Source organism: Neopsephotus bourkii, unplaced genomic scaffold, assembly GCF_033783945.1.
Source record: "Neopsephotus bourkii isolate Nb327-2 ecotype Australia unplaced genomic scaffold, CSIRO-AGI_Nbou_v1 NB_1680, whole genome shotgun sequence".
Classification (NCBI taxonomy): Eukaryota; Metazoa; Chordata; class Aves; order Psittaciformes; family Psittacidae; genus Neopsephotus; species Neopsephotus bourkii.
The window spans coordinates 808075-820286 of NW_026902154.1; the positions used below are offsets into that span (position 1 = coordinate 808075).

Here is a 12212-nt window from a genome sequence, read left to right on the forward strand (position 1 = left end):
CCACCTCCAAACCTTGTCCTCAACCCTATTTATGCTTATATTTATTATCTAGGTGGACTTCCCTAGTCTAACAGCTGCATATGCAGAGTTAGGACCACCTGAGTTTCAAGATGCCCTGCTCAAATACACACCCACTGTCATTTAAAGTCACACACCTATTTCCACAATCCTCTATCCTTTTGCACCCTCCCTGTGTTTATGATACACATAATAGCAGTAACTCTGACATTAACTACCCCAGCGACTGAAACATCCACCCCAACATAACTATATAAAAATCCGTGCTTGTGGGAGAGTCTGGGCTGAGCCAGAAAATTCAGGAGGTTCAGTTAACATCCTATGCTGGAAACTTTTTGTAGTTTTTTCCATAATATTTTTAAACAGATAAAAACCAGTGTGCCATTAATTATCTAATGCCCTGTCGGCATGAAAAACATTGCAAACAAGAACAAGCCAAACCAGAGCCTTCTGGGTAAATTCCCATTGAATCCAGGAAGATTTAGAACAAAAGACAGCAGAAAATAAATAGCAGAAATGAAGCTTAGGGGTATCAGCTCATGAAAAGCCTACCAGAACAACTAAAACTTACCTACCCAGAACTCTGCAACCTTTTACCTCTCTGCTAGTGCCATGACTGGCTCCACACAGCCCTTCATCCACTCAGAACAACAACAGCTCCAACGCTCCTATATGCGCAGAACAACAAGGTTTGTTTAATGTGAGTGTAAGTGCTTTTTACCAGGCTGAAGCCACCACGCCACAAAGGGAACAGGTTAGACTGTAAGGAAGATGAATACCAAGCAGCAGAGTATGTGTTTGGATAGAAGTGTCGCCCTGTGCTCCTCCCTCCACCCCACACAAACAAATGAGCCCAAGGAAGAGCACTGCCACTGCTGAAGGCAAAAGCGTTAATGTTTGCCAGCATCTTCTGTGTCACCAGCAACAGCACAGAGGCATCTTGCGGCAGGAAGCACAGGGCTTCACCCTGCTTCAAGGTGTATCAAGAGCTTGTCCTATCCAAGAGATGAAGGTTTTAGGATTAGGGCCGCTGGAGAAACACACATAGGACACCTTCCAGTGAATGATGCCTCTCACAGACTATGTCAGGAATCCGCACTGTGGCAAGTGGGAGCATGAGAGGTTTCCAAAGCTCCCAGAGAGGCAGGAAGATGAACAAGCACCAGTTAAGCAAACCAGGAAAATGGCATCAATAAGGTATGCAAGCATTGTCTTCTTTTGAAGAACGTACAAACACAACGAAGCAAACATCATACAGGCCACAGCACTGCAACAAACACATCTGTAATGCAGAAGGGGGACGGCAGGAAACAATACTACCTTCAGGAAGGATTTCACAGTGTAAGTTGTCCAGGTATGACCACCAGCACATGGCATCAGCTATCAGCTCAGGGTAACAGTTGGACCTGATGATCTTAAAGGTCTTTTTCACCTGGTTGATTCAATCATTCTATGATTTACCTTCCAAATCAAGAAGTCCAGTAACCCCAGTTCCTCCAGACTGGGACTTACATACCAGACCCGTCTCCCCTCTTCCCTCACCCCCTGGATAATCAGCTTAGTCTCTCCACCTCTACCCCAAACAGACCATGCTTCGGATGGTGCTTATGCAGTCCCTCACCAGGCCCTCCTGGAGCCCCTGAGAGCCTGTGCATTACCCAAGTTTACTTCCAGCAAAGGAACTCAGACACCAGAGAGGGACATGTGCCTGCCTTGGAGCATCCCTGGAGTTGCTACTAATGGGAGTCTTGCTGAAGACCCACATATATGAGCTCATACAGCACCACAGCGCTATAGCCCACGTCATCATCAGCTGGCCACAGCTTCAAGCAGACCTAGTGCCTCAATACCATGTGCGGAAGCTGTTAGCTGTAAGATCACCTTCTTGCTGCAACTTGAGTCAGGTCCAGCATGAGGACCCTGGCAGGCATTGCTCAAGAACCCAGCTCCACACTGTGTATTACCTCTGCTCGACTCAGGTTCCCACCCAGAGCTTCCAACCAGACCACTGAGACACCCTAAAAATAGCCGTCTCACAAAAACAGCTCTTGATTCTGGCCTCTCCACCCTCCAAGTACAGAGACAAACTCTCCTGCCTTTTCCAAACAAAAGGAGAATTCACTCCTCCATCTATTTATAAGCTGCTTATTCACAGCTTGCACGCACAGATTCTTTTCAGATGAGGAGCTTGGAGGGATGAGACTATACTTTTCCTGGTTCCATACTGCACAGAGCCCAGCACCCAGCCTGGTGATTCCTTCACCATCTGAGGTTTTTCTCTTTCTTCCAGCTCTCACACCAAATGTTGTGGCTGTCTTGAACACTAAGGCAAGTGCTGATTGGCAAGATGCTCAACATGACCCAGCAGTATACACTTGCAGCCCAGAAACCAACTGCATCCTGGGCTGCATTACCAAGGGGAGATCCTCCCCCTCTACTCTGCGTTCATGAGATCCCCCCCTGCAGTCCTGCATCCAGCTCTGGGGCAGCAACACAAGAGGGACGTAGAGCTGTTGGAGTGAGTCCAGAGGAGGCCACACAGATGTTGCAATGGCTGGAGCAGCTCTGCTCTGGAGACAGGCTGGTTCAGCCTGGAGAAGAGAAGGCTCTGGGAGACCTTAGAGCAGCTCCAGTGCCTAAAGGGGCTACAGGAAACCTGGAGAGGGGCTTGGGACAAGGGCCTGTAGGGACAGGACAAAGGGGAATGGCTTTAACCTGACAGAGGGGACACTGAAATGAGATCTTGGGAAGAAGTTCTTCCCTGTGAGGGTGCTGAGGCCCTGGCACAGGGTGCCCAGAGGAGCTGTGGCTGCCCCATCCCTGGCAGTGTTCAAGGCCAGGTTGGACGGGGCTTGGAGCAACCTGGTCTAGTGGAAGGTGTCCCTGCCTGTGGCAGGGGGTTGGAACTGGATGAGCCTTAAGGTCTCTTCCAACCCAAACCACTCTGTGACTCCATGATTCTATGGACATGCAGAGCATGATGCAATCCCACTCCCATGCCACACTGAGAAGGCAGGTTTCCTGGTGGAGCCAGGCACATGCCAGGTGTACTCTGCTTCAAAGTATATAAAGTATATAAAGTATAAAGCACCTTTACATTAACAGAAGATGTTAAGATTTTCTTTGCTCCGCTTCTGACTCACTGCATATCCACAGGACAAAAGGCACCACTGGACACTTTGTCTAGGCAAGCATTCCCAGCTCTTGGCTATGCTGAAAAAGCAGCAATAATGAGAACAACAGTGGAAAATGTCTGGCTAAAGACCAGGTTAAAAGTCTCCCTGACTAGCTGCCCAGCCCCACTTTAGCTAGAGCTCCCACTGCTGCTGCCTGACTTCTGGCAGCTCCTCTGACACATCTATCGTAAGGCTGGAAAAGCCTTCAAATTACATCACAAAATAAACAATGCATTAACCCACTTTCCAGCACTGACTTAGTGAGTCAAGTGGCCTCTAAGCCACAGGTTGTTTGATCAATACACTAGATATCCTGACACCAAGGATACACCTCCTAGCCAATTTTATATAATTAATTAAAAAGACCGTTTATTAAAAATTTCCGGTCCAAAAGTGCAAAAATAAGTATTAATAGCATTAAAGTGATGGATGTCTCTGTGGCATTTGTCTGTTCTTACCTAAAGGAACTTCAGCTAGTCTAATAGTTCTGCATTTCAATCCCCCAGAAGACTGGGAGAGCAAAACCTGGAAGCTTTCAGCTAACAGACCTGGAGAAGTACCCAGACTCCAGTGCTGCCGTTTGTGTGAAGGGAGATGTGGTGGCTCTGAAGCCAGCCAGATCCACCACAATAAATCAATGGCACTGCCACCCTCAGCAGTCCACCAGCACCTCTGGGTGGCCATGCTGTGCACTGAAAGAGGTGCCACAAAGATACTGGCTCACCAGTACCACATCCAGGCCAACTGTAGGTCAAATTCAGCCATGTCTTCCTGGAGGTGGAAAAGCACTGTGGGACCAGCTGAGCACACCACATCTGCTCAGCCTGCTCCCCGAGGTGGGCTGCCTGCAGGATGTGTATTCTGTAACGTAGCTCCTCCTTTCTAAGCCAGAAAAAGGCAAAAATCCAGAAAGACTGCTTGGAGAAGCCTTTCTTTCCCTTTCTGGATAAGCATCTGGATGGGCAGGGCTATCTTTTACAGTGGTACTTGGTGGAGAAAGGAGTATGGAGACTCCTGGTCAGCTCACACTGGAAACAGAACAAGTAAAGTTACCGGTCAGAAACACTGCTGTGGCACTACAGTATCTCTCAGGACAGGACCATCCAGGAATGGCTCCTAGAGGCTCTTAAAGCATCTGTCAGAAACACGTGGATGCACCACAGTGCATCTCTCCTGCACGAGCCCATCTCCGATGCGATGAGTTTGATTTCTGCAGGAAAGGAGCTGTGTCACTGGCTTAGCAAACCCTTGCAAAGCCCAGGTCAGACCTGAGCAGCAGTGAGATCCCACTACTCTGTGTCACACAACACTCCAAAGGGCATCTCAGCTCTCCAGGAGGGCACAGCAGGGAAATGTGCCAAAATCAACCCCAAGGGAAGAGTTCCATGACTAAAGAAAGATTAAAGCAAGTCTTGTTTGCTCTGTGCTCCCAATAGGTATTTGGCAGATATCATCTGCCTACACAGAGCACAACGTTGCTTCCTGGCCTATTTTAGCATATGCTCCCTAACCTACAGTCAGGCCTTTCAGACAGGTTCACCCATCTCTGTTCTCACCACCTCCTGCTATTCTTTTTGCCACATAAAGTCACAAACTAGCAAGAAAGTCAGCTGTCAGAGCTGGCAAAACATCCCCCCCCCCCCCCCCAAATAAATATATATATATATAAAAAAATGGGCAAGTCAATCTCCTGCTTTTTTAATCCCAAGGTGATGGTGCAGCTGGGCTTGGTTTTTTTATGCCTCTTAGAAAAAAAATAAATCAGTTTATACCTTTAGTTCTGCACTTCTGATTGGCACATTTTAATTAAGTGGAACTAAGAGTCCAGAAAACTGCTCCCTTCCTCTATTTGTATACAATTTTTGCACATTTGGACAGATATCTGTTCACAGCTGGCCTCAGCCTCTGACTAAGAAGTCTTGGCAGTCATGACTCTGCTTGATCAGGCTTTTGCATCACAAGAGAAAAGAAGAAACTAAGCCAATGTGACATGTGATTAACACTAGAACCCAAAAGGTAGCTCAAATGGGTAAAGCCATTTGACTTGCTTTTGTAAATAATTTCAAGTGTTAGGGGAATAGATGTGGAATCCAATCCAGTACAACAGGCCATGCTCAGAGCACAAACACAACCAGCCCTCCTCCATTTTCACACGTCACTGGTCAGAAATCTAATACTGGACACACTTACATCAAGAGCCACTCCATGCTAGCTTAGAAAGCCAACTACAGTATTTTGTCCCTACCCTGCTTTGACCCTCTCTGTTAAAGAAGCCTTTGAAAATCATAACCATCAGAGCCTTTACAGCGTGAGCAGAGCTCTGAACCTTTAATATCTGCACACCAGTTTGGAAAGATGGAGCAAGTGCAGAGCCATGATCTAAACCCAAAAGCGCCTTATGTAGAGTTCTCTGGTCAAGTGATGGGGTTTTTTTCCCATTTGAAAGGATCCTGGAAAGAAGAACAGTGGACTTCAGTTCTCTGATCCAAGTCACATGACAAGCAGTTAAAATACTGCATGGATTTTAGTTTCTGCAACTACTTTACAGGCTAGAAGGACATCTTTCTCCCACTATCTTCATGTACACTCCTCAGACCGGCGGACCCACAGCGTATGCTCTCCATTCATACTGGCAGGCAACAAATGTAACCCAAATTAAAGAGAGAACATGTTATACAGCCTCAGCATACACTCACACACTGTGCAAACAGAGAATTATGCATATCCCCCACCCCTGCCCTTGCTAAGCAAATCAAAGCAATAAATTATCCTTAGGGGCTCTGTCAGATCAGGTTTCAAAGTTGATCACCTCTGTGCAAGAACACACTCTAAGCTTAAAACCAAACTGCCAGAGCTGCTGACAGGACTCACAGGAACCAGGGAGAAGAAACAGTTACAAGGCCTGTCCCCAGGCTTCCCTCTCACTCAGCCTCGACCCCAGCCTCCCACTGGGGGGTAGCAACTCGCACTGTCATCCACTTGATGACTTTTCAAAGAGAAATGTTGTTCTTTGTTCGTGTGAGATACTCTCTAAGCTATTTTGTTATCTCCTTTCCACTCCCTCCCTTAAAACCTCCCAGCTTGTGACAGCAACAGAGAGATGAACCAGAGCAAGGCTGCCCTGCCACCCACTGAGCCCTCATCTGCACCCACATGCCAGCTGTTTGCACAGCACATAGCACAGAAGCCTTCACATGCTGATAGGCTTCAGGTGCTTTAACAGTACAAACAGGAGTTGTGCAATGCCCTGGGGATTTCAAACAGCTGGTCTTTCTCAGGCCCTGCTTCCCATACCAATTTTGCAAGTGGGCAGTGAATATTTGGCTGTGCAAACTGTACGAGGGTGTGAGGAGAACTGAGTTTGCTTCAGCCAGAAAGCATTCCTCACAGTTCAGGTCCTTGGAAAATGATAGCCTGGACCTAAACATTTATCACTGGCATCATCAATTGAGACTTGTGTTTTAGAGGTGCACGAAATACCCAGCTCTCCCTCCACTACAGACAGCAAGTCTGATTTGGTCTGGAAAAAAGCTTTAACCATCTAAATGAATCCACACAGACAAGTTTTTAGACTGGGGAAGAAGTCAGGAAAAGAGTAAAAGTCATTACACTTTTCACCTTTGCTGTTTTCAACACAAGTCCTCACTACACGAAGCTGCTCTCTTGCCTGCACCAAGGATGGATCATCTCACAGAGACTCTCAAGCTGCTGTTTGCTCACCTCCACCTCTTCTCCTACTCTTGAGGCTCACCTGTAGTCATGGGTGAGGGTGACACAAGATTCCTCCTTCCGCAGCCTGGCCAGGAGTGCTCCCCCCTCCAGCTGCAGTTTGACCAGCCGTGCATCTTCAAGAACATTCTTCATCAGCTGCCTGTAATTCCTCAGCAGCACAGCTGCCTCCTGCAGGAATGGCAAGATGAGCAGTTACTGCAACCTACAGGCAATGAAGGAACAGGCAAAAACCATCACCCAACCAAAACCACACACAAACCACATCTCACCTTGGCTCACCCAAAGGAAGAGGAAGGTTGGTTCCCACAGCTGTTTCTGTCAAGGCTTCCAAGCCCAAAATGATAAACACCATTCCTTAATACTCTAGATACTTTCCCCACCAGGCTAAAATGGAAACCCGATTCCTACCATTGCCCATGCTCCATTTGCAGGGCATGGAAAGAACAAGCTTTCCAGCCTCATCTTCCACTCACAACTGCCTCCTACTGCTCTTAAGAGCCTGGCTCTGCATGGCTCCAGTCTGTGGGAAAGGTGCACATGAAAGATTTGTGATATACACACGAATACCTGAAGGCCCAGAGAAGCCAATGTAACATCCTCTAATGCTTTAACTACTGGGACCCTCAGTGCAGAACTGGCAGCATTTCTTACTATGTAAGGAGTACAGCAGCTTCCCAAGGGTGAGAAAATACAATGTTTGCAACAACACAGGCTTGGTCTTTGTACCTTCCTTTTCTTGCCCACTTCCAAACTCCTGCTCTAAAGGCCCCCAAAATGGAAGCACAGCACAGCCTTGGCCTGGTGAACACTGTTGATGTTGTCACCTAACTTCATTCCAGGCCATTCAAGCCAACCTTCTGTGGCACAGCCCAAGGCAGCTGCTCAGCACTAGAGACACCAAAGCCAGTACCAGCATCAGAGCTGTGGAGCTGCTAAAATGTGCTCCAATACTGGAGCAGGCACCATCAGCAACAAGTACAGCTGAAAGGATCTTCTGGGTGATGCTGAGGGATCAAAGAGTCAGCTTCTACACACAGCAAAGCCTCTGTCATTTCATCTGGGTTAGCTTCTACTAGTCCTGCTGTCGTGCCAGCTCCACAGTGACACACAGTACTTGGAACGCTCTGCTACCACAGGCTGCAAGTTCAAACCTACAACTCTTCTGCAGCTACCCATCGTCCCGCTGTCTGCCTCTCCAATACAAAGTGAGGGACATGTTTACCTCAGCTCTTCCTGGCAGTTTTCCAGTTTCCACTTTATGAATAGCTCCCTGGAGGAAGGCACAAGCACCTTGGCATCCATGTAGCAAGTGTTCCAGCTTCTACAAGAAGAAAGGACCAAGGCAGAGAATATTGTTTCATAGCTGACAGGAAAGCTGTCTTTTCAGCTTGCAGAAGGTTAGAAGTACAGAAATCAAGAGAGGATCAAACACATTAACCAAAGGCTTCAACTAAACCTCTCTGTATCAGCAGAGAGGCCCATCAGAGGCTTCAGATGCACCATGTTACATGTGCAAGAGTGCCCAGCAAGGCCTCTATGCAGACATTAACAAACCTACATACTCATGGCTGTTATGGGTCATGCTTTTGAGAAAAGAGAAAGGAGAAAAGAGAGAAAAGAGAGCAAAAAGAGAGAAAAGGGAAAAGAGAGAAAAGAGAAAAGAGAGAAAAGAGGAAAGAGAGAAAAAAGAGTGAAGAAAGAAAAAAGAGAGAAGAGAGAAAAAAGAGAAAAAAGAGAAAAAAAGCGAAAAAAGACAAAAAATACAAAAAAGAGAAAAAAGAGAAAAAAAAAGGCAATACACTGCTTTTCCCACATTCCACTTGCAACACCCACATTCTTTCTTGTAACTTCCCACTAATATGAATCACTATGTATGAATTTCGAAGGAACAAAACATACAACAAGTACTTGGAATTTCTCTACCTTAAATCATTTCTCTTCATGTCAAAAGTAATGCAAATGAAAGATTAGGAAACTGGGAAGCTTCCACTATTAAGCATTTTAACCTACTGAAAAATCTGAAATCCCTCCTCATTTTGGGAGTTGGGGTGGGGGAAACACTCCAAACTTTTCACATGGTTCACAAGGCAGTACTTTTTAGAAATGTCAGTGATATAAAGCCTAAATCTTGTCGGATGCCACCCTCCAGCTACTGAAATCAGCTATTCCAAAACAACAGTGCTCAAAACAAACCAAAAAACCAGCTGTTTGACTCTTCCTGAGCTGAACTCCCTCCTCCCCAGAGTGCTGGAATAACTCCAGCAGCGACAGATTAGCAGGCAGGATGCAGGTGAGATCATCCAGACAGGAAATAAACACTTTGCCACATAGCTGCAGACCTAGAGGGGTTGAGCATGTGGGTCATTATCACATCATACGATCCTATAAATAGGCAACCCATACATACTGATTCCTACACTAACTCCCTTTGGTAACGTTTTGCATGTTAAAATGTAAGGCACAAACACAAAGTAGTCTGATATCATGCTCCTTCTTTCTGCACAACCAAAGCAAGTTTGTGCAAAAACTTGCAAAACAAACCTCTCAAGTTTTTCCCTCAACTCTGTCCAGAAAACGAATCAGTAACATTTTGCAAAGCTTCTCTCGTTCCTCACTGCCAAATAAATTTCAAATTCAATCCCAGGTACCAAGATCAGGCTTTTGTACCTTTACTGCACTAGCTCATGTTCTTATTAGTACTTTAAGATGTAAGTTTAAAAAATGGGTTCTAAACTAAGTTGAAAAGGTAAGTTAACACCTGGCACATGCTAAACCTAACTCCTGCAGCTTGCCAGCAGTGACACAGTGGTGCTCTTGGTGATCCCGTAACCTGCTTCAAATGCTGCAGTGTGCTATGCAGCCCTTACAGCAGTGAGGGCAGAGCCAAAAATAACAGCCTTTTGGAAGCAAAGGTGATGTCTCTGTCACCTACCAGGATGAGCAAGTCAAACTATATGTGAAAACAGCCAATGTATGTGCAGATTTACAGAGATTTAAACCCGTCTATTCTCAGTTTGACAAGTATCTCTCAATACAGCTTTGAAAGATTCAGCAAGCACATGATCCATGGGACTTACGTTCCCTCCACACCATGAGTGTACAGAGATTGGTGCCACAAATGGTACTTCTGCAGACTCCTGGCAGTCTGCACATACCATGCTGCATGGCCCATAATGCCTCCAGGCCTGCCACAGCTCATCAGTGTGCACTCCACTGCTGGCTGCAGCACCCTTTGCTGGGGTGCCATCTTTAGAAACTGCATCTGGGTGCTGCAGTTTCAGCCCTTCTCTCTCTGAGGCTCAACCTGGACCAGCTCAAACATTTCCAAGGAGGGGTCAGCCTCCCTGGACCCTGGCCTGGCTCTAATCCACATCAGAGCACAGTTCACTGTAGGTATCTTGGTCCACAACTCTCCTGGAGAAGAGCACAAAGGTCAAACAGGATGATCATGGTACCGAGGAATACTCAAAGCAGCCAAACCACAGGGAGAAGGAACGTACTTCTGGTACTGTCTTCTACTCTATTACCTTGCTCCTAAGACTCACAGACTACGATTTGCATGGGGAAGCTTTTGTTTCCTCACCTCACACAGCTAGCTCTTAAAGAGGAACGCAATGCTCCCCCCAGGTGAGTTGTCTTGATGACAACTTTGGTAAATAAGTCAGTTACATCTAAAGGAGGAAGAAGATGCTCCTAGAAATCTGAACTGATTATGAAGAGCTTCCAAGTTTTACTCCTGCAAGGACTGCTGCTTTCACTCAGGAGCTCTTAGATTGGCCTGGGAACCTGCTCCAAACCCAGTAAGAGGTAACTATTTTTATTAAGCTCAAGTTCCTGATTTTTAGTTCAATGGCAAAATGATACTACCACCTTCTCCTGATATTAGCTTAAAAAGTGTCTGTCCTTAAGCTTCCAAGCATGACCGAAGAGAACTGCTACAGTATATCACACAAAACTGGATTCTCTTTCAGATTTGACCTTATTTTGAAGGGAAGGAAGAATCAATGCAGTCCAAGCAGGTGAGTTAAAAACTAAAACTTTAGCTCCTACAGTCATAACAGCAGGCCACAGTTGTTATGAGAACAGTACTAGTATTCTTTTGACATACTTATCTGTTACAGCAGCCATTGTCTTCTAACACTTCTATGTTCAGCTGTGGAGTGCCTTACCATACCATTTATTCTCTCACAAGGAATATAAGACATCCCACTCACCATGCGGAAGATTAACCAGTCCCGGTGGCAATAAGGAAAGGTCCCATCCAGCTCTAGAGGCAGCTGTGAGCTGTCTATGTGCTTATGAAGGGATTTCATGGAGGTGAGAAGTTCAAACTGCACAAGAATAGAAGAAAAAAAACAACACATTTTCCATTAGGATGTGAGTACTGGAGGAGGAGGTGAAGGGTAACACAAGCCAGCATCCTTTACCTATCTTGCACAGGAACAAGGCACACAGAATATATCACTACAATATGAAAGAAAAAAAATAAGAGATCAGTTCAATCCTAGAACAGCTTGCTGTACAGCTTAGTGGGTGAACCTCAAGGGAATGCAGGCCACAACATGTCGTTTCACCAAGCAGAACAGCTGGGATGGAAGCCTGGCAGTAGCCAGCCTTCTCCAGAGCTAATACCTCCTAGTAGAAGCAGAGCAACTCTCCCCTGTGTTCCCGTTATGCTGCAGTTTGCATTTGTTTGGATAGCTGAGAGGTTAAATCCAGCCACCAGCTTCCCCATCACTTCCTGAAAAAACAGTCTAACAGCACAGTATTTGCCCTACCCGTGACTCTTCACTCATCACAGCAGCTATTTGCTTCAAGTGTTTCCCAGATCTTGACACAGATAACTCACCTTCTGCAAGTCTGTAGTACCTCAGAGCAGTATTATACTCACAGAGAGACAGACAAGTGCTCCTGAGGGTACCTGGAAGCCAGCCCATATACAGAAACTCAGGTGCAGACACTAAACACCATCCCCCCAACCCCGCCCCGTTGTGAAGTTTTCCACCTCCTTAAAAAATAGTGATGATGTTTCCAATTCCTCCTGCATGCCTGTGTCTTTATTATCCTTTGTTCTGTTCCCTCCTACACTCTTTGGAGTCCTTCAGTATGTTTAATGTCTTCTGTAGCTCTTCCTGCATGCACATGCCTTCAGCCTCCTTTCTAACTTCAGATGCTTCCACATGGGGGCAATGAGGAAATGGACTCATTAGGTGTTCTTCAGCCCTTTGGGGCAGCACACCACACACAGAGCAAACCTGATGATATTCAGAATGTTTTCATACACCA

At 46.2% G+C, this 12212-nt stretch overlaps 1 protein-coding gene across 4 annotated transcripts in view; it reads right to left on the reverse strand.

The window, feature by feature from the left end:
• Positions 1–12212, reverse strand: part of LOC133224437 (pleckstrin homology domain-containing family G member 4B-like) — a 92984-nt gene that overhangs the window by 35830 nt on the left and 44942 nt on the right. For all 4 annotated transcript variants that reach the window (XM_061375921.1, XM_061375920.1, XM_061375919.1 and 1 more), the window contains 3 exons: positions 11141–11257; positions 8149–8247; positions 6946–7094 (listed from right to left, as the gene is read on the reverse strand). In XM_061375921.1, the coding sequence (XP_061231905.1) occupies positions 6946–7094; positions 8149–8247; positions 11141–11257 (365 nt within the window). The remainder of the gene's footprint in view (positions 1–6945; positions 7095–8148; positions 8248–11140; positions 11258–12212) is intronic.